Source organism: Sceloporus undulatus, chromosome 8 (genome assembly GCF_019175285.1).
Source record: "Sceloporus undulatus isolate JIND9_A2432 ecotype Alabama chromosome 8, SceUnd_v1.1, whole genome shotgun sequence".
NCBI lineage: Eukaryota > Metazoa > Chordata > Lepidosauria > Squamata > Phrynosomatidae > Sceloporus > Sceloporus undulatus.
In genome coordinates this window covers 20,194,794-20,217,865 of record NC_056529.1, presented here as the reverse complement: position 1 = coordinate 20,217,865, position 23,072 = coordinate 20,194,794, and the positions used below count along the sequence as shown (strand labels likewise).

At 42.6% G+C, this 23,072-nt stretch overlaps 1 protein-coding gene across 1 annotated transcript; it reads left to right on the top strand.

Annotated features, from left to right (window-relative positions):
* Positions 1-1,396: 1,396 nt before the first annotated feature.
* Positions 1,397-23,066, top strand: LOC121914394 (meckelin-like). Its single transcript, XM_042437785.1, has 19 exons — positions 1,397-1,525; positions 2,936-3,080; positions 3,840-3,957; positions 6,496-6,613; positions 7,366-7,422; positions 8,536-8,634; positions 8,898-8,996; positions 9,592-9,690; positions 10,080-10,182; positions 12,301-12,431; positions 13,296-13,436; positions 14,513-14,593; positions 15,297-15,413; positions 16,165-16,306; positions 16,665-16,710; positions 17,453-17,630; positions 18,825-18,927; positions 19,133-19,275; positions 21,036-23,066. The coding sequence occupies exons 1-19, from the start codon at positions 1,397-1,399 to the stop codon at positions 21,114-21,116; spliced, it is 2,130 nt and encodes a 709-aa protein (XP_042293719.1). The 3' UTR covers positions 21,117-23,066.
* The last annotated feature ends 6 nt before the right edge of the window (positions 23,067-23,072 follow it).

Genomic DNA, 23,072 nt, shown 5'->3' with positions numbered 1-23,072 from the left:
AGCAGAGCTTTGGTTCTGCAGAATAGCATCCACAAGGAAAGAGGGGCAGAGCAGGGGAACTCAATGTCCCTTACTCCTTGTAGCAGTCGGTGTTCTGGAGGAGAATTCCCTTTCCTGGTTATTCCAGAAGAAATTAGAAAGCCATGAAAATCATGCTGGTGAATTTTAAAAAATGCATTTCTGCATTTGAGTTCAGCAGTAGTTTGTTGTTGTTAACTGCCTTCAAGTCGATGTCAACTTATGGCGACCCGGTGGATGAGACATCTCTGAGGCTCCCTATCCTCCGCTCTTCTGCTTAGGTCCCCCAAATTCATACCTGAGACCTTCTTAATAGAGTCCATCCATCTGGCATGTGGTCTTCCTCTCTTTCTACATCCCTCCATCTTTTCTACCATTATTGTCCTTTCCATTGAGTCATGGCTACTCATGATGTGGTCCAAGAATGACAACCTCGACTTCGTCCTCTTGGTTTCCAGGGAGCTTTCAGGCTTCATCTGTTCTAGGATCCATTTGTTTGTTGCTTTAGCCGTCCATGGTATTCTCAGCACTCTTTTCCATCCCCACATTTCAAATGAATTGATTTTCAGTCAAATACATTACAAGACCTTTGCCGCTCAGCAGTGATTGTAGCCAACCTTGGAGGACTAATGGAAGGTGACAAGGCAGCAGTGCGTATCCCTAGCAAATGCAGCACCAAACTGGGTTGGAAAGTCCCCATCCATTGGATTACCCTCATAATTAAAAAGGGTTACACCAACAGAAAACCTTGACTTTTGAGAAATCTTTGCAGTGCGATCCCAAAAGGTCTACTTAGACGTGGGTTCAGTGTGTGGCAGTGGGCAGCTTCCAGGTCTCTCTGTCTGGGTTCATGGCCATTTTCGGGTGAAACACCACTGGACTTTTTTACAGAAGCCAAAACCTTCCGAAGTTATGGTATGATAACACTGGAAGACCCTTCCCTGCCATGGCTTTTAAGAAGACGTCAAAGGCAAGTCAAAACAGCCTCAGATAGACACCTTCTCCCTCTGTGTGTGTTTGTGTAGTGCACACAGAGACTGGAAAAGGAGGGTTGGTTTGGGGCTGAGGGAGCGAAAGAGGGAAAAACCGGGACTTTTTTAAAGCTGCTGAAAAGGTGGAACAGCAGAGAATTAACCCAAATTAGGACAGTTTAAGGGTATGGTGTCTGGGTCAGCACAGTTGGAGAGACTGCAAAAGCAAATTCAGATACACTTAATTGGTCATAGTTTTTCTGGAGAAATGAATTTGCATCACTACATTTTAAACTTCTCTTAGAGGTTGTGGACATCATTGCTGGGCTTCTGTTCTACTTATTGAGCTAAAAGATTATCTGGTCTAATTTTGCAAACCAAAGGAGAAGGGAGGATCTTCTTAAAACATGTGCGCAACTGACCGAGAACAGGAATATCCCACTTCTCCTTCTCTGCAGATCGACTTGAAGGTTATAAAATACGATGCGCGAGGGAAGTTCCTAGGCTGGGAAGATGTGCGAGGGGAGACGCTGCAGGTGAGGTGACCACCTTCGGTCCTTCATAGAGAGTGCCAGTGTTGTTGTTACCAGTGTGACTTAGGACTTTATCACACAGGGACAATTGGACGTATAAATGAGGATTATCCCATGAAAATTGTGCATTCGTAATTAAGATTTTCACATGACGTTGCGATTAAATGGCCATTGTCCTGGGAAGAGCCCATGAATATCGTGCAATTGCACTAAAGCTTTTCACATGACGCCATGTTGAAAAGCAATGGAGGTGGCATCAACCCATGAATAACCAGGCAATAAACAGTTGCCATCCATTTCACCAAGTGCATGCCATTTCTTCCTTCATTATACCTCCATCACAGACTTGTACTCTTCTTTTTAGCTTTGCCCAGGCAGCCAAAATGTACTGGATGCAGCCTTTGTGGTTGGAACGTCATACAGTCGGTCTGTAAGTATGCGCATGCTTTAGGCTGGGGGACGATAACCATTGCAGCTAGTATTTCTGGGTTTTCAGAACAGCAAGAAGAGTCAGGTGAAACTGATGACATGGAGGCTTGATGTATTGGAAGGCAGCATTAACAAGTTTGAGTTCTGCCTAGATGCCAAATGAAAATATTGATTTTGTTCAACTTAGGTGTGCATGTCTCTAAAATTAACACATTGTCCACATTCATAAATTACATGGGGCACACATTTCTGTCTTTATAAAGAGTTCACATCCCCCCCCCCCAATTAAGGATTTGGGGCCATCTTCTTCAGTTTATAAGGCTTTCCATCCTTCAAATAAGGGACACTCCTTCTAATAAGGGACAAGCTTTCTGGACCTCAAATAATAGGGACACCTGCCAGCTCTATAATGGACAAGTTTTCAAATGAGAGACACCTCTTATAATAAGGGGCCCTTACCAACCTGATAAGGGACAAACTTTCTGGACCTCAAATACAGTAAGGGACACATGACAGCCCTATAATGGACCAGGTTTCAAATACGACACATCTCTTATAATAAGGGACACATGCCAGTCCTATAAGGGACAAGCATTCTAGACCTCAAATAAGGGATCTCCCTAATAATAAGGGGCACTTGCCAGCCCTATAAGGGACAAGCTTTATGAACCTTTTTGAACCTCAAATAAGGGACATCCCGAATAATAAGGGACAGTTGCCGGTCCTATTTTTGGACCTCAAATAAGGGACATCCCTAAAAATAAGGGACACTTGCCAGTCCTATAAGGATCAAGCTTTCTGGACCTCAAAGGAGGGACACCTCTTCTAATAAGGGACATCTTATAAGAAACAAGCTTTTGGGACCTCAAATAAGGGACATCCCTGATGGTAAGGGACACCTGTGAGCCCCAATGGCACTTCAGTACATCCAAAAGGCACCGTGCTGAAGGAAATTTGGTTTCTATTCTGTCTCCTTTATCTTAGTGCACTGTCGAAGTCTCTGACCTTCTGCGACGTGTTCCTGAGCCCATATTTTATGAGCTGTTCTTGCAGTTTGAAGATGAGAAGGGGGATACCCGGTTGTGGCAGGTCCCTGTGAATAATCCGGCCATAAGGACAAATGGCCAAGGTGAGAACCTGTCTCCTGTTTTTGGGATAAAAAGTGCTGGCTATTGTAACTCTCACAACGTCTTGCTTCTCCATATTTTCTTTCCTTTGCTCTGCCCTGATGTAATATGTGTCCTTGACTCTTTTCCTCTCCTTTACCTTCTGGCACCCACAATGCAGAAATAATCTGGTTTGGCACAGCTTTAATTGCCAAGAGTGGAATTCTAGGAACTGTAATTGTACATTTTACATATAAAGATGTTTGGGAAGAAGAGGATGAAGAGGGATCAGAGCCTTCAAGTCTCTCACCCCCTTTGAGCAACTCTCATGCCCTCCATTTGAGAGCCACTGTTCTAGATCAGTGGTTCTTAGCTTTGACCCTCCAATTGTCTTGGACTTTTAAGTCCCAGAAATCCTAGCCAGCATAGCCAATGGTCAGGAATTCTGGGATCTGAGGACATTTAAAATGGCCGGAAGACAGAAGTTTGGAAACTGCTGTACTAGATGCATTGACCAAGGATACTGGTAGCCTTGGAAATCTAGATTCCAGAGCAGCAGATTGAAATCCTGAGCCTGATTTAATTCTTGCGGCTCCAAAATGTCAATCAGTTCTGAGTGCGGCAAAATCAATATTGCTTCATCTTAAAAATTATTTGGCTTAGCCCTTTGCACACTGGCTCAGGTCTTGTGTCTCCTCCTTTTCCTCTGGCTAGCTAGAGCCAATGCTGACTCTTTAGCTTTAAGAAACAAATCCCTTTCCCTTCACCTGTGTTTTTTCCAGCATCCTCGAATCCGCAGATGCTCAGAAGACTCTTTCTCGTTGATGGGCTCTCGGGCAGAAAATACAACCTGACAAATACCCCAGCATCTGTTACGCTGGCAGCGGAATTGCTCCTCAGGTAAAACTAGCACAAAGCAAACAGAATTAATGTGCGGAAGTGGTAGTGTGCTAGGACTACAAAATATTGTTTCATTGTATTTATCCTTTCTACTTCCCTTGTCTGGACTTCCTAGATGGCTATGGTTATTGGGCAGCATAGAAATGCAGGAATAAGTAAATATGGGAATTTATGGCCTCATTCCCACTTAACAGATAAATTGATCTCCGATCTGAATCGATAGATTGATTAGACAGCAGAGCATAGTACCCACTACTTTTGCCCTGATCGCATTTTTCCCCTCTAAAATAATCCACTTGTGGTTCACCTTCTTCACGAATGAACTGATTCAAAATGGACCCGCTCCAGCCGGCCAAAGGGCAAATTTAAATTGATGTTGATCCACATCTGGTTCACACTTATGCGGAATTGATTTATCAAAAAAGACATGGGTTAAATGGGTCTGGAGCATGGCTCTCGGAATTGCTTTAGTGATTTTGTTTAAGTGGGAATCAGGGTTATTTCAACCAGTTCAAATGGATTTGCAATTTGATTTAAAAGGTAATGGAAATCAGGCCTCTCATTTATAGGGGGAGCCAGCATGGCATAGTGGTTGGAGCACAGGACTATGACTCTGGAGACCAGGGTTCAAATCCCTGCTTGGCCATGTAAACCCAATGGGCTCCACATCACACTGATGGCTTATGTTCAGCTTGTGGTCTACTAAGACTCCTAGTTCCCAAACCAGGGTTCACCTGTCCTATATCTTAAGCTCCATCCTTCATTTCCCCTAACTAGTTACTTTTTCTGAGTTACAAAGCTCAGTGGTTTGATGCTCAGTGCCATGTTCCTTGTAGATGGCATGGTTAACTCCCCTTTAGAGAAAAGTCAGCACTGAATAATCCCATTGTAGTTAAGTGCATACACAACATATTCCTCAATCAGCTTTTATAGGCAGGGTGGCCAGACTTCTTCCTTTTCCAGGACATGTCTTACATTTCAACCTTCTGTCCAGGAGGAATCCCAAAATGTCCTCCACTTTGAGCATGGCTAAGAAGCATGAATTAATATTTATATGAGTGTTTTTGTAATTTTGTAATGACTTGCATTTTTCTTCATTTTGTGGTGCCTTGTCCTCCTTTATGGTTAGGGCATCTGGTCCCCTTGTTTATAGGCATGGCATTGAGCATCAGACCACTAAGCCTTATACTCTGGAACAGAATGACTTAGTAGTTACGGTGTCCTCCACATCATCGTCCTTTTCTTTTCTTTTAATTTTTCCCTGGCTTGATACAGCATACATCTGCCAACTAATATTCCTGGAAACCACCCTCCTTTCCTGTTGACAGTGAAATATGCAACACGAGACGCCACAGGAGTCACTCAGGCAAGCATTGGGTATATGTGGATGTGTGCCATAAAATGACTTGCTTTCTCATCCATGGCTAGCTGGGTGGCTTGATGGCTTGCTGGTTTTCCCTTTATAATATTTACATTGTGCCATTATATCCTGCCCCAGGTAGTAGTCTTCAAAGAAGTAGCCATGTTAGGGTGCCATGGAGCCTTGTTGACTGCCGTGGCTCCATCCTACAGAATCCTGAGATTCATAGTTTGGTGAGACACCAGCACTCTTTGCTAGAGAAGGGCTAAATAGCAATTGCAAATACATTTCTATATTGAAGCACAGCAGCCCCCCCCCTGCATTCTTTGGGCAGAGAAGGCAAAAGACCTTATAAAACTACAAATCCTAGGATTCCAATAGGATGGAGCAGCGGCTCTTAAAGTGGCGTCAAACTGCATTAATTCTACATTGTAGATGCACCAAGAGGAAGGGTGGGAGGAGTTGTCGAGGCGGGTGAAATAATGTTGTGTATGCTGTTATTTCAAAAGTGGAACACACTCCTTCCTCGGAGTGTAGTGGAGTCTCCTTCTTTGGAGGTCTTTAAGCAGAGGCTGGATGGCCATCTGCCAGGGATGCTTTGATTGTGATTTCCTGCATGGCAGAATGGGGTTGGACTGCTTGGCCCTTGGGGTCTCTTCCAACACTAGGGACATTATCAAAAGGCCAAGCCAGCTTGTAAAACTATACGGTGATGCTACAGCCCTTAAAGTGGTGCCAAACTGCCATATTTCTTGACTCCCATTGACATTACTGTGGCCTCTGATGGGTAGAAGAACAACCAGGCACAGCTGGTCTTGGAAACAGAGAAACGGTAATTACAAGAGTAAAAAAAACATGATCTCCCGATACATTTGGCCAGTTTGCATGAGAGCTAGCACACAGAAAGGTTGGTGATAAAAGAAATAGCAGGAGATCCAAGAACTGGCCAGGGAAGAAGAGAAAGCAAAGTGTCCCCTTTTCTTTCACCTCTGAGCCCATGGCCAGTGAAGGAGATCTGGAGCAACTGCGCCACTAATCTGGCCCTGCTCCCCGTCCCCAGTCCATCCCTCACAGCTGGAGAGGGACAAATGCATGTGCGCATCAGCATCAGCAGCTGAAATGACAAGGCTGGCTGGTTGGGTATTTTTCTTCTTCTCCAAGTTTCTCCTTCCCTCCAGGCTTCCAGCAGCTGTCGCTTCAGCAGGTGTTAATGAGTACCAGGTTTGGTGCTGCTGGGATATCGACAAAGCTGAAACCAACAGCTCCTGTTTCACCTGCCTCAGTGCCCAGATTGACGCAAACCAGAATATCCAAACTGTTTCAATAGCCTGAATCCTCCAAATACAAGGGGCTCTTGGTATCCGCTGGGGTTTGGTTTCAGGATACCAAAATCTATGAACTACCATTTATTCAGTGGGCATAGTAACGTGGTGTTCCTTCTACAAAATGACAAAAATCAAGGTTTGCTTTTTGGTATTTATATGTATTGTATATTATCGATGAGTATATACAGTAATATACAATATAGATATAAATGCCAAAAAGCAAACCTTGAATATACATAAGTCTAGAAATTTAGGTCAAAAAATTGACCCCAAAAACCCGAGTCGACTTATTCACAGGTCAATATAAGTACTGTACTCTTATTTAAAAGAAGGAACCATGTCCTGGTGAAAAGCAAGAGTATAATCTGTCCTGGAAGCACTTATCCTCTGTATTCTCTCATTCATCCAGACTTAAGCTCTTTGACATTGTAAACTCTTTGACATTGTTTTGCTTTGCTTCATCCTTTAGATCCTTTGTTGCATGCGCCTAAGTTTTACCCTTGACTTATCCACTGGTCATGGCAAAATCCATAATTTTGGCCCCAAAATTGCCCTCAACTTATACATGAAGTTGACTTATAGTCAAGTATATACGGTGTATATATTTAATATTTTCAAACCATGCATGCTTGAATCCTGAGCCCTGGGGGTGCAGCAGTTAAATGCCAGTAGTGCTGCCACAAGGTTGCGAGTTTGATTATTGAGAGTATTATTTCTTTGCAGGTGTCATTTTCAGTCTCTTATATTCAGAGCCCTGGAACAGCTCAGCAAGCCACCGATGTGAGTAACACTCATGGAACGTTTCCCAAAAGGTAGACATGTTTAATCTATATGACTCATGGTTGGCTTTGCTATGCAAGATAAAATAAAATTATAGGTCAGTGTGACCTATAATAAATCTTTAAGACTGCCATTTGTGGTTGTTAGCTGCTGTCAAGTTGACTTCAACTTATGGCGACCCTATGAAGGAGAGATCTCCAAGTCCCTCTGTTATCAGTAGCCCTTCTCAGATGTTGCAGATTTAAGGCTGTGGCTTTCTTAACTGAGTCTATCCATCTGTCTTCCTCTTTTCTTACACTCTTTTACCTTGCCAAGCATTACTGTCTTTTGTAGTGAGTCATGTCTTCTCATGATATGATATTCTCAGCTTAGCCATCTTGGCTTCTAGAGAGAATTCAGGCTTAATTTGCTTTGTTGAATGTCTCCAAGTTGTTTCCATCTAACAGCATCCCGATGGCACTCTCTCTGACTCAGGAGATGGTAATGACATACCCCCTCAAGCAATAAACCTGCCAAGAAACCCCATGATAAGTTTACCTTATGGTCGCCATAAGTCAGAAACAGCTGCTTTCAAAATGTCCCTGTTTCCTCTCTCTTCTCCCCACTTCCCCCTTTGTCCTTGGCTTGCTTCAATTGCTGCAAACTGAGTTCAAGATGCAAAAGTAGCTCACATCCAATAACTCAGCAGGGGAAAGAAGAGAGGCTTGCCCTTCCCTGCAGACTCAGCAAAAGCAAACCGCCACAGCCTCTCCAAAGTTGTGTGTTCTTCTTTGTTAATAACTTTTGCCATCATGACCACACTCTCTGCCTTATCACATGAGAAAAGAATGCCAATAGACGATCTGTAAAAGTGCACCTTTTGTCAAACTGATTTTTTCCAGTGTGAGAAAAGACACACTTTTACAGTCAGTTCCCTCCATAAGAGAATGGAAGTGCTACAGTGGCATGCAAAGAGGCACCGAGAAAGCAGCTACTTTTCAGCTTTCTTTTCACATAAGATACAGCTTTCTGATTTTTGCTTGGCCAAAGGAGTCCCAGTTTTCATGTGTGAAATAATGGAAGGTGTGCTACCTTTTCATTCTCTCTCTTTCTCTCTGCTCTCTGTCTTGGCAGATTGCATTTGGAGTCCTGGGGTTTCTTGCACTCCTCTCTGCCTTCCTGGAGACCGGCACTTGGGTCCGGAGATCTCGACTTCCAAATGTAAATTTTATGGTAAGGAGCAGGAGAGATTTCCCTTTGTATCTAACATGTTAGGAATTGGGTCAAATCTTTTTCCAAAGAATGGTGTGTGGTTTCCCTTCCAATTCTTACTTAAGAGAAATGGTACCTGCAGTGCATGAGGACGCCTTGCTTGACTGTTTGGTGCAAGTAGTACAAGGCTTACAATCATAATTCAATTCCTTTCTGACTTCAAGGAGATCTTGATTTGTTCTTTTTGGGAAAAAAAGTTTATATGATTTCATTTTCCTCGTCAGATCATACTGAAATTCTTTGCCTTCTTTGCTGGATCTTTGGCGAACGTCTTTTTCGTGGTCACACTTGGAATTGGCATTTATTGGCTCATTGTTTTCAAGGTAAGTACATTTCAGGCCTAAAGTTCTTCTGTGTGTTCTTCTTCTAAAGTTCTTCTTGCATACTCTGAGATGTTGTTGTGTACACCATCAGTTCTTTCTGGGATAAACCAGGGACAACACAACACTCTACTTGCAGAGGTTTTTGTTGCTGTTGTTGTTATTGATTTGCTGGAGAATGATTTGCTGGAGGCAGCCAGCAAATAATCCCAAATAATCATCTATTTATTTGCTTTTAGTATTTTGTACTTATTTTAATCCAGGAGTGGGCAACTTCCCTTCCTAATGTCCTCTTTGGGGCAACTTTTCCCAAAGCAGCCTTAGATCCTTCCATTTCCCTCTGCAATTCTTCTCAAAATGACAACAGAAAGTGATGTTGTGTCACTTCCCATTGCCATTTTGAGAGGGACTGCAGAAGAAAAGAGATATTTTGTAGTAATACAGGGTCTTGGGATCTTTATAGGGTGGGATGGTATTCTTATTCTTATTGGATGTTTTCATGCATTTGAAAGGCTTCCTGTGTGATTTTGGGGCACAGTTGCCCCCAAATTTCACCAAACAAGTTTGCCCACCCTTGTTTTAACATTTTTCTCTCCAGGGTCAACAAGTTTCTGCCGTCGAAATGATGCTTCCCGCTGCTGGTAGCCAAATCGAAACCAATTTCATCGTCTACTTGTTGTGTGCCTTTGTGCTGAAGGTAAAGAGCTTTGATAGACTTGGACCTTAAGAGCAGAGCTTTGGAAGATAACTTTCTTTTGGAAGTATGGTTCCCCGAAACTCAGTCAATGGCTGTGTTGGTTAGAGTAGTGTTACTCAAAGCGGTGGTCCATGGACTGGTGCTGATCCATGGCTTATCGAGCATTGGTCCCTGGAGAGTTTCCAGGAAAGAAAAACGACAGCGATGTGGTGCTTGATTAATTAGCTAAAAATAATCGTGGTTCTCCTCCATCTGATAGCTTGAGATACACCGGACTACAGAGTTATGGAAGCTGTACTTCCAAATAACAATTTTCTCATGCTTTCTGCTTAGCAAAATCTATTGTTCTGCCATTGAGATATAATCCTTGGTTTGTGTTTTTGTTCCAGAGTGTGAACATCATACATATTCTGATAACCCAGACAACAGTCTCCATCTTCCTGATCGATTGGGAGAAGCCAAAGGCAAGACAAACAGTCCAAGCATCCACAGGTTACTCTTTGCCTTTGTTTTCTGGTTTGCATTTTGGGTAAGGTTTCCTCTTTGCGGTTGCCTACAACACAAGAATAGCAATTTGCAAAAAGCAAGTCTTACAGAGGTAGGAAAACTGTTTGTTGAACCCACAAAACCGGGGAAATGAATGCAGGGCCGCTGACAGCAAATAGTGAGCAAGTGTTTGTGCCAAATCACAAGGGCAATAAATGCACACATGGGACTGTGTGCAAAACTACAGGGAAATTACATCTACATTTCAATATAATAAATTCATACTTTTTTTCCAAAGGAAGGACTTGCTCCTTCTAACTTCACTTTCTATTTATGCTTCTCCTTGCCTAATGTTTGCCTCTAACAACTCTTGAAAACATGTTTGGAATTTGAACACGAATCCATAGAGATATCAGAAGGTAGAGGTAGGGAGGGAGTAGCCCTGTCTGGGGCAAGGTGACCAGATGTCCTAACCGCAAAGGAGGACAAGGCACTGCAAAATGTATGGTATTCGAGAGGAGAACATTGCCTAATAAAAGGTAAAAATACTCATATAACTACAAATTCATGCTTCTTAGTCATGCTCAACATGGAGGACATTTTGAAATTCCTCCTGGACATAAGGTTGAAATGTAGGGCATGCCTGGGAAAAGGAGGACATTGGGTCACCCTGGTCTGGGGAAAATTGCCAGGCTGCAGTGCTCCAAACAGAAATCCCTGGTTGGCTAGGATGATTCATGCCCTGCCTTTTGCATCTTCTATAAATGCTTCCCAGGTCATGCACTGAAACTTTAATTTAAAGAGCTGAGCCAAGTCTTCTATTGTTCTGGCAAAACATAACATCCAAACAATGATACCTTTACTGGGTCAACCGAAATGCATAATTGCATGTTGCAAGCTTTCCAAGTCACACTGGCTTCTTCATCAGGCAAACAGGAGAAAGAAATGGAAGATGCTACTCATATAGGCTTGGATTTGCTCTTTCTGGTCAGATGGTAGAGAGGGCTATCTGCAGGCTGGCATCTTTCCCTTTTTTGACCATGCGGTCACTGGTAGATTTTCAAAGTCAAGGAAATTTAATGTCCATTTGCAAGTCAGAGAAGATGTTTCCTTGGAATCCAGTATGTCTCCTTCCTTTGAGAAGCCATAGGCTCCTATGTACAGCATATACTCAAGTATAAGTCGACCTCATGTATAAGTCGAGAGCAGGTTTTGGGGCCAAAATTATGGATTTTTATATGACCCAAAAATAATTCGAGGGTAAAACTTAGGAGCATGTAACAAAGGATGTAAAGTGTCATGCAAAGGAAAATGATGCCAAAGAAAATTCTGGCAGGCAAAACTGTTTGTGCTCATCCTAAAGGCTGGTTGGATGAGAGAGTAGAGGGGATCCATGCTTCTTTCTGCTGCTCCCAGAATGGACTAAGAGCTCTTGCCTTTTACCACTCTATTCAGAGAAAAGGGATGGTTCCTTTATATATATATATAAGAGTTAAAAAGTGCATTACTTACATTGACCCATGGGGTAAGTCGACCAATGTTTTTTGCATCAATTTGTTGACTAAAATTTCTAGACTTATGCATGAGTATATACAGCTGTAGAGAACACTGAATTTCCCATGAAGTCTTCATGTTTTGCATTAGGAAAAGTTGAGGTGGTGTAGAGGCAAAACGTGCTATTTGTGCAACAATAGGAGCTTCCTCGCGCATTGCAGAGTGGAGCACGGTGCTCCTGATGCCGTGCGCTTGCTGCCAGGCTAGCTAGAGGATGCTTTTGGAGATCAAAAGCTTTTTTTCCTCTTGGGGAAAAGAAAATGAGGTCAGTGTTACCTACACAGAGCCCGCCGCGCAGCTGTTGCACAGTCCTTGCTTGTTTAATTAGGGTTGGCAAATCACTTCAAGGGCCTTGGCGCTTCTGGGAAACCAGCAGGTGCCTGTTCCAAGAAGCGGCTTGTAACGATTTCATATCGGGAGAGGGAAGTTAACATAAGTGAGGGGTCGAGGAAACCCAGAGGCGTTGCGCTTTGCACTTTGCCAGGAATCTGATAAGGAATCCGCATGGAGTCTTCAAATAAAGCGGATCGTTTCTGCTTCATTGTGTGTTTTTCCTTCTCCTTGCTTTAGGAAATCAGGGGGCAGCTTCCTCTGTGAGCGCCTGGAGGACTTTTCTGATAGCCAACGAGTGGAACGAGATCCAGACTCACCGGAAAGTCAGCCCTTCGCTTCAGTTGTTCGCTGTTTTGTTGCTTTTGGAGGTGAATGAGAGATGAAGGCTTCATTCCCACTACGTTTTAAAGCAGTTTGCAACCCAGTTTGAAGCGGTTTAAAGGACCCTGGTTCTCACTTGAACCGAATTGCTGAAGTGGTTTGGAGAGGGGTGGCCATGTGCTAGACCAGTGGTTCTCAACCTGTGGGTCACAACCCCTTTGGGAGTTGAATGACCCTTTCATAGGGGTCACCTAAGACCATCGGAAAACACATATTTCCATTGGAAGACACAAATAACTTTATGGTTGGGGGTCACCACAACATGAGGAACTGTATTAAAGGGTCGTAGTATTAGGAAAGTTGAGAACCACTGTGCTAGACCCATTTAACCTGAAACTCTCTGATGGTGATTTTTCCCCGTATCTTTTTCGAAAAATCGATTCCGCACAAGTGTGAACAAGATGCGGATTGGAATCGATTTAAATTTGCCCTTCGGTCGGCTGGAGTGGGTCTATTTTGAATCGATTCATTCATCAATGTGAGCAACAAGTGGGTTATTTTACAGGAGGAAAAATGCAATCGGGGCGAATGTAGTGTGAACTACGCTCCACTGTCAAATTGATCTATCGACTTGTATCCCAAAGCAATTTATTTGTAAGTGGGAATGAGGCCAAGAAGGAAGAAGCATCTGCTGCGGATGTAAAGTTATAACACTGGATCTGTGACCCTGAGAAAGAGAAGATGCTCAAAGCCAAAGTGTGTACATAGCCTTCTGTAGAGATCTTAGCAACGGCACAGACGGGCGACACTAAGAGGGTGCCAGGGGTACGGACCACAGCAGGTTGACATCCTAAAAGGGGCTGAAACCACTGCTAAAGGAATTTTTTGTATGACTTATTTAAAATTTCTAGGTAGTGGGGCTGAAGAACCTTGCATCGCGGGACCTGAATGTGAATCTGAACCCAGATCCAAATGACTACCAGGCCCCATGGAGCCCCATCCTTCGGTTTGGCATTGCTGCTTCAGTTTGGTTGGCTGTGTGGATTGTGCAGGTTGGAGATGTCTCTGTGTTTACGGCAAACTGCAAATATTCAAATTGCCTTGCTGTTGAATCAGATTAAAGGTCCTTTTCCTCCTTTTGAAGGTGTACTTAGGTAGATCAAACGACAGGGGAGAGGAGGCTTGTATTGCATACAGAATGAGGCACCTTCAAAGAACCCCTTTTGTGTGTTGAGAAAAAAGGTCTTCCCAATCTGCAGCTGCTCACGAGGAAAATAAATAGCTCAGGATCCCATAAGAAAGACACATGATGTCTGATGATACTGCATCCCACTCTGCAATGCCAGTCCAACCAAGAAGTGAATCTAGTCTAATCTGTGTGCACAACAAATGCTATAATAAATGGGTAAAGTGTCACACTTGCTTGTTTTTGCCGAAGCGGACAAACACGGCTAGGCTTTCAGACATTTCTGCAGAAAGTATCTTTAAACATAATCCTTTAGGAAAGATGATAAGGCTTGGAAAGATGGAAGGCAGTAGGAAACGAGGAAGACACATTATGGATAGAGAAAGGAAGCCACAACTCCAGAGTTTGCAAGACCTTAGCAAGGTTGTTAAGAATGGTGTCGCTTGGAGGTCTCCCATTCATTGGGTCATCACAAATCCAAACCAACCTGACAGCAAAATTTAACCCTGGGCACATTTCATCTGAATAGAGAGGTTGCAAATTGTAGTGGAGGGTCCTAACCAACAATTATTTCCTACAGTTTAGAATAATAAGTAGACTAAGGGTGCATCTACACTGTAAAAATAATGTAGTTTGGCACAATTTTAATTGCCAGCCATCCTACAGAGTCTTGGGATTTGCAGTTTGGTGAAGCACCAGCCCTCTTTGGCAGAGAAGGCTTGTAAAACTACAGATTCATAGCATGGAGCAACAGCATTTAAAGTGGTGTCAAACTACAGGATTTCTACAGTGTAGATGCACCCTCACTCTGGGATATTGATACCTTTGGACAAACGGAACAGGCATTTAAGTTGACCATTGGTGCCAAAGAACGATAAAGGGAGGTTTTAGTGAATGTTTGGTTGTTTGGCACATGGCCATAAGAGCATGCTTTTCTTACAGGTGGTGTTTTCTGTTGGCTTTTATGAGCGGTTTGTGGAAGACAAGATCCACCAGTTTGTTGACCTTTGTTCCTTGAGCAATGTGAGTTTCCTTTGACCCTTGCACAAAGAGATAAACCTTTTGGTTAAGCTGTCCATCCTGCTGCAGAATAATAATAATAATAATAATAATAATAATAATAATAATAATAATAATAATAATAATAGCAGCAGCAGCAGCAAAATTATGGCACATCTGTCACCTAAAATTTAAGTAAGAAGTGCCAGGCAAGTCTCCTAGAGTTAGAAGCCAGATTCCTGAAGTTTCCTTTTCTTCTAGTGCATTTTTTTGTGAACCTTTATAGTTTCACAGTACTTTCCTTGCTGATGATATTGATGAAAGCCAGCATGGTGTAGTGATCTGAGTGTTGGACTATGGCTCTGGAGACCAGGGTTCGAATCCCAGCTTGGTCACAGAAACCCACTGGGTGATCCTGGACAAGTCACACTCTCTCTGCCTCAGAGGATGGCAATGGCAAGCCCCCTCTGAAGAACATGCCAAGAAAACCCCATGATGCATTCACTTTGGGGTCCCCATAAGTCGGAAACGACTTGACGTCACACGGCAACAACAACAAACATTCTTTGATCCATGAAGTTATTGTGTTCCTACAGTCAGAGATGTGAGCACTGGGGGTTCCCCCTGATTTTTGTTAATAAACAGTCTTGATTGTCGGACAAGCTTGGAAATTTCAGTGTCCAGTGGCCTTAGGACTTAAGCGTGTTTCCTTTTCCCTTCCTTGTAGGTGTCTGTATTCATCCTGACTCACAGATGCTATGGTTTCTACATCCATGGGCGAAGTGTCCACGGACATGCAGATGTGGACATGGACACCATCCATTCCTACTTTAGGAAGGAGGAGGTAAGAATTGTAGCTGATGGAGGGCCATGGTGTAACTGAATCTGGAGGGAATTTGTAGGAGTAGTATTTGTGGATTGAATTATAACCCTTCTTCTCTGTTCTCTCATAATCCAATCATTATTCACCATTCTGATTCAGCAATCTTTGCCATTCCATTTGTATTCCTGTCCTCTGTTTACTGTCCCACAAGAGGAGGATGCAGGGAAAAACAAACTCCTCTTTGTCCCTAACTCCCTAATACAGGTTGAGTCTCCCTTACCTACAGTTCCAAAATCTGAAATACAGTCGCCCCTCCTAACGTATCTGGGATCTGCAATCTCAAAAATCTGCAGAGGGGTGACCTCCACAATTTTCAATGGGGCGTGCACCCGCCGCGCTTGCACAGGCATGTGCCCCATTCAAGTCTATGGGGTTTGAATATGCGCGAGCCTCCATTTTTGTGGGGGGTCTGGAACGGGTCTCTGTGAAAACAGAGGGCCAACTGTACTCCAAAATCCAAAGTGGTCTACATGGGAGGCTGAGATAGTGACACCTTTGGTTTCGGATGGCGCAATGTGCACAGACTTTGTTCCATGCACAAAATTATGCAAACCTCTTCTGAACAAATCTTTCCAGGAAAACCCCATGGTATGGTCGCCATAAGTTGGAAATGGTTTGAAAGCACACAACACACACACACACAGAGGTAGTTTAAACATAATCCTTGCTGTAGTGTCCTAATTTTTCCTCTTTTTCTTGGTGCCCTCCACAGGAAAATCTTTGTCCTCTAAGAGGCTTGGAAGCCAACTCTGAAGTGCAAACATTTGAGGTACTTCTCACTGACAAGACCCGCACATTGTATGACAGGATAACCCAGTCTTCAATGGAGGTATGCTTTCTAATCATATTTTGCTGTTAACTTTTAGTCAAAGTTATTGTTTGGCTGGGAAGATTTTACTTAGGAATGATCTACTTACTCCTGGATCTGAGAGACAGAGCTACTGTATATACTCATGTATAAGTCAAGAAATGTAGGTCCAAAAATGGACCCAAAAAACCTGAGTTGACTTATCCACGGATCAATGTAAGTACTACATTTTAACTCTTATTTAAAAGAAGGAACCATCTTCTGGCGAAAAGCAAGAGTATAATATGTGAAGCACTGACTGCCTCTACTCTCTCATCCATCCAGCCTTAAGAGTAAGCACAAAGTTATGTCTGCTGGAAGTTTGTAAGTTCTTTGACATTGTTTTGCTTTGCTTCATCCTTTAGATCCTTTGCAATATGCCCCTAAATTTCACCCTGGATTTATCCACGGGTCATAGCAAAATCCATAATTTTGGCCCCAAAACTTGCCATCCATTTATACCTGAAGTCGACTTATAGTCAAGAATATATGGTAAATTTGTGTACGGAGGCATCCATTTGCCAAAATGGAGATAGCCAGCATGTTGTAGTGGTTTGCGCACTGGACTATGACTTTGCAGACCAGGGTTTGAGTCCCTGCTCAACCATGGAAACCCACTGGGTGACCTTAGGCAAGTCACACTTTCTCAGCCTCAGAGGAAGCAATGGCAAACATCCTCTGAATAAATCTTGCCAACAAGAAACTCCATGATAAGTTTGACTTAGGGTTGCCATAACGTGAAGGCATGCAGCAACAACAACGACAAGCCAATGCAGAAGCTTTTGCAAACTAAAAACCAAACAAGCAAACACACTTTCTAGTTAAGCATGCTGCAGCACTAGTAGTAAATCCACTCTGGTCTTTAGTCCAAATTTTAACGGAGCAATCCAAGGTATTTTTGGTGTGGCAGAACCCTATAACAACACCCAAACTTTCCCATCCTTAAGATGTCACAAAACCATTTTCCCATCAAAAGCAAACCTTTGCTGAGCTTGCCTTAGCTTCGCTCCTTCCAGTAAAAGCTGCAACACTGTCTGCAACCCTTTGGTTTTTCCTCCATCCACCTCTTTTCTAATTGAAAACCCTGTTTGGCCATGGAGGAGAGCTCTGGCGCAGCAGGTGAAAATTGAATTCAAAACACTTGCTGCCAAAGGTTAAAAAACAATTTCTTGGCAATCCTCTGCCAAGTGACTAAAATTTTGAAATCTCTCAACTTTATCTTCCGCCTGTGGCAGGTGCCCAGAGGCAAACATGTGCGCTCCGACCTTCACAGCCAGAGACTAAAAGGCTATCATGCCTTGAACCGCTTCCTGATTTCCTTCCTTGAACATGTGAGTTTCATGCTGCCTTTATCTAGGATCCTCCTTGTGCTTTTTTTTATCCAGCAGATGTTTGACACGTGGAGTTTGCTTTACATCCAAACAGGGCTAGCCCTCTGTAAAGTCTGCATGGAGCAATAAGAACCCAGAAAGCTGTTTTATCCTTGGTCCACTTAGCCCAATATTGTCCACTGGCCCTGTCTGAATGGCCCAGCGCAGAGCCATGGCAGTTAAAGTGGTGTCAAACTGCATTATTTCTGCTGTGCAGATGCACAGCCTAAGTCCCCAAAAGCTTATGCTGTAGGTTCCCAAAAGCTTATGCTATACACAGTTAAATCACAAAGGTGCTACAAGATCCCTTTGCACACTGATATTCCAGACTAACGGACCAATACTGATCAAGATCCCTTTGCATACTGATATTCCAGACTAACAGAGCAACGAGTCTTATTGCATTAAAAACAAACCCAGCAGGAAAACGGAGAGAAGCACATTTATTTTTCTATCTCCGCATGACATCAAATCACTTTCGCTCTCTTTCTTCTTAAATAGTGTTTTTGATCTATGCTTTTACCTTCCTTTATTCTGTATCTCCTTTTTATCTGTGCTGGTCTAATAAAGATTCTTTTGTATTTGTTGTCTTCCAGTCGTGGAAATGTGAGGGAAGGTCATAAAAGTGTCCCATTTGCCAAGCTGGAAAAATCCGCTTGGCAAAAGAGACATTTTTACTACTCTCTCCCATGCTTTTGCTACTGGAAGAGAAGAAAACCGCTTTGACTTCGTGTAGAGACAGAAAAATAAATGTGCTTCTCTGCGTTTGGCTTTCGGGTACGTTTTTAATGCAATAAGGCTGTATGTCTCTGAATACTACTCATGACTGCACTTTTATCTGTCCCATCCTTTCGTGAGATACACTCAGCCCTCTTTATCCACGGATTCTTTTATCCACGGATTCAATCATCCACAGCTTGAAAATATATTTTTTAAAAGTATAAATTCCAAATAGTAAACCTTGATTTTGCCATTTTATATAAGGGACACCATTTTGCTATGGCATTGTATTTAATAGGATTTGAGGATCCACAGATTTTGGTGTCTGGGGGGGGGGGTGTCCTGGAACCAAACCCCAGTGGATATCAAGGGCCCACTGTATTATTATGAATTGTAATCCTCTCTGTTTACTCTTTATACCTATTCCTTCCCTAGAGATACAAAGATCTGGACTATGTGGTGAAAGACAAGTATTTGATGGAGCGCATCCTGGACATGGAATTTCAGGAGCCAGGAGACATAAACATTTTGTATAACGGTATCCCAAAGTACAAAGTACTTTCCATGGGAATTGGGTTGTGGGATTCTGTGATGGGGAGACCTTGTAGTAGTCAATACGCAGAGTCCATTTGGGGGTGCAAACTGTTTAGGAGCAGAATAGTTGCAGCGGGAGTAAACAACAACAACTCCTAGTTGGCAAAAAGGTGTATTCTGAAAGAGGCGTTCCTTTCCTTTCCGCTTAGATGACCGATCCTTATTTAGCAGAACGCTCTTCTACAACCATGAGCTGACGCTGGTCTTGTTTGACATCCTCCTCTTCTCGGCTGTGGATTTGGGGGCACAAGACTTTGTGTTGGCAACGGTTGTCACCTTTGTTGCGCAAAAGGTAACATGGCTTTGTGACTCTGGGAGGGAATCGCAAGGCAATGCCACGCTCCCGTAATGTTCTTGAAATTATGCACAATGCACATGAAAGATAGCGAACCCCTTTCAACTCCAAGACTGCATTCCAATCCAGAAAAAACAACAACAATCAGGCATCACAAAAATACATCAAAGCAGCTACGATATTGAAAAATGTTTTTCAATGCATCCCTGTGTTATGTATTATAATATTCATTTAATATTGTACACCGTATAATTCTGCTCTGAAAATATTTATCTAAAGAAGCACAGGGTAAGATGAGAGATTTCATTAACTATGTGCAGCCACAACTTATTGGATTTATTTGATCATCGTGGGAGAGAAAACTTGAGGTGCTTCCACACTAGGCTTTTAATGTGCAATTTTCTGGTCTCGTTTGTGATAACTTATGTAAAATGGTAAATCACACATGGATGCTAAAATATAATGAAAGCGATGCAAGCAAGAAGCAGTAGAAGACAAGCCAAACACTTACTTATTCCTCCAAAGCTTCTGCAAATAGATTTATATGTTAGCTGCTAGTTTGCAAACCAAACCGTGGGTGGATTGCTGGATCTTGACCAGGAATAAATTCAATAATCAGGGTGTCATGAACAAAAAAGTCCTGCCATTTGGGTTGTGTAAATTTCCCGTTCTCATAAAATGAGATGACAACAGTTGCAATGCCAGCTCAGAATTATCTGAGGGGCTGAGATTTGGGGTCCAAAAGCAAAGGATAGCCCCTTGTCATTTCACAGAGTGAAGGACCCTGGTGATGTCTTTATGCAAGATACATTGAGCATGTCACCCACACTTTGCACAGAGTATTCCATTCAAATAAAAAGGGCCAAGTCTAACAAATGAGGAAGAAATACACACACACACACACTCTTTTCAAGATTATGCTCTTGCCCTGAGATTCTTCTCTCTCATCCTGAAGACTGGGAAAGAGGGACCAGGCCCTGGGATTTGGGAATGCTAGATGCCACTCATTTATGAATGTGTTAAACATGTAAATAATCTGTGGGATTTAATTTTCCAAACGTGAACATGTGCCATAAAGACCTCATAGAATTTTTTCTCTGTGAAAACAAAGGCGTCATTCCCACTTTAAAAAAAGCGGTTTGCTATCCGAATCGATGGATCGATTCGACAGCGGAGCGTGGTTCCCACTACGATTGCCCCGATCGCATTTTCCCCCTCTAAAACAACCCACTTGTGGTTCACATTAACAAATGAATCGGTTCAAAATGGACCCGCTCCAGCCGACCGAAGGGCAAATTTAAATCGATTCCAGTCTGCATCTGGTTCACGCTTGTGCGGAATCGATTTATCCAAAAAGACATGGAAAAAATCACTGTCAAAAAGATGCAGGTTAAATGGGTCTGGCACATGGTCCCTCTCCCTGAATTGCTTCAGGGATTCGGTTCAAGTGGGAACCAGGGTCATTTGAACTGGTTCAAACGGATTCACAATCTGGTTTAAAAGGTAGTGGGAATCAGGCCTAGGTTGCCTCTCAACCCCTGATCCATTGCTACAGAGCTATCAAAAGCGGCAAGCAACTATCATGATGGAGTTTCCCTCATTTAAAATGTATCTGGTCCTAATTCTTGTTATTTTACATCTCAAAATGTTTCTGATTCTTTTGGAAGGAGAGGACTTTAGTGTTGATGATAAAAAAGCCTAACCCTGACATATTGTGCATCGTAAGCAATACAGTATGCATATGCGTTGTGTTTCAGCTCTTGCAGATGCTGCGTGATGCACTTGGAAGGAGAAACCTAGCCGAGAAAACCTTGGTGGAGAAGCAATTCCTGATCTAGAACTTGGATAAACAATTTGCTTGAATTCCTGCTGTAAATAGAAGATGTGGGACCTTGCATCCTTCAGCCTTTGGACTATGATGGCTGCATTTTTTCTATTCTGAGCAACAACTCTCTTATGACTAGTGTTGAGTCTTAAGCATACGAAGTAATATGTGCATCTCCAAGTATGTGCAAATAATCTTTCCTAGGGCACCATCAAAGAGTGACAGCTTCACATACTTGCTTTAGTTAGCATCCCCTCCAAGGATACATGGAATTACTATTTTATACAGAAAAGCTGAGATGAACATTTATTTATCTACTAAGTTTAGGAGCCAGCTTGCTTTAGTTACCGTTCCTTCCAGTATCTCACAGATGAAATGTGGGATACATCATGTAGCCAAGCAACATCGGACTGTGACCAAACATATCTTGCCAGGGGAAGAACATACAGAACAACCTGTTTTGTGCAGAGAAGCAGAGATGAACATTTATGCACTAAGTTTAAGAGCATGAAAACAAAGAGATGAATTCCTTATAAACCTACTGGGAAAGGTAACACTTTGTCTCCTCTTCTCCCTCCTGCTAAGTTCATTGACTGCAAACTACTTTAACATTTTGATCTCAATTTGCAGCAGGTGAAGTAGGCAGTGGATGAAGGAGGAAAGTGGGAGCTGGAGAGAGAAACCGGGACATTTTTAGAGCCGGTGAGAAAGTGGGACAGCAGAGAAGTAACTTGGACTGTCCGTGTTGAATTGAATTAATGTGACTTCTGGCATGCATGAGCCTTGGCACCCCTTGTATTAGAAATAAAGCACCTTCAGTGTGAATCGGTACAAAATCTTTGCTACTGAATGGATCAGCAAAGAAGGAATGAGCACGCTGAACCGAGAAGACCAGGGTTCAAATTCAGTTCCATCATGGAGAATGTGGAGTAGCTTTGGGACTATCATGAACTTTCAGCCAAGGATGTCTCACCAGTTTATTCTGAGACTAAAATGTATTGTGGTTGATTCTCTTCCTATCGGCTTTCTTCACCGTCTCATTTTCATGACCATATAGACAAATCAGAAATACAATGGCAACAATGACTTTGGTATCCCATGATATATCTTTATATCTGATGGTCTTATCTAGTTCTGTCATGGCTGCCCTTCCAAATCTTAGTCCCGATTTCTTAACTACAGTCTCCATTCCAATACATGGAGAATCTTTAATTATTTTACTGCCTTCACCATCTACTTCAAAGTTGTATCAATCACATGTGGTCATTATTTTTCCTTTCTTAATGTTCAACTGCAACCCTGCCTTTAGACTTAGAAAGCCTTGAGAGAGAAAAGAAGTGTTGTCCATGAGAGAGTTTATCAAACAGCCGTAAGCCATAATTGCTAAGAAAACACAATGCTGGAAGTCTTTGGAAGCCTGCTTTGTATTCCTACACATTCCTAGCCAGCAACCGACCGGCTCGCTCTTTGTTTGTGTATGCTTTATTTCCTAGAGTAAACCACTTGAATATTTGCTCTGAAATAATCTAGTGATTTTAGGAGCCAGAAATTCAAAGAAGAAAAGGACTGTATCTCTTCGAACAGGAATAACATGGCATAGAATGACTACTTCTGATGCTGTCTGGATGCCATTTCTTAGACTATACTCATCTGAAGGTCCATCTGGACAGATTAGAAAACCCAGAAAGTCTCTGGTTTTGTTCCTAACCTTACAGATTTGGAGGGTTTATTATGTGGCGTTTTCCACATTCTGGAGCATTTCCAGGGAGCTCCGGACCTAGAACATACAAGGGCTTTTTATTACCAGTCTCCAGGTCAGTTTAAAGCAAACCTGTATATCCTGAAATAAAATGCACCTCTCTAAGGCAGCATGTCTGTTGTAGAGGAATGTCTTCTCCCTCCATATTCGCAAAGGTTAGGGGTACAAGATCCCCGTGAATATGGAAAAACCACAAATAACAAAAACGCC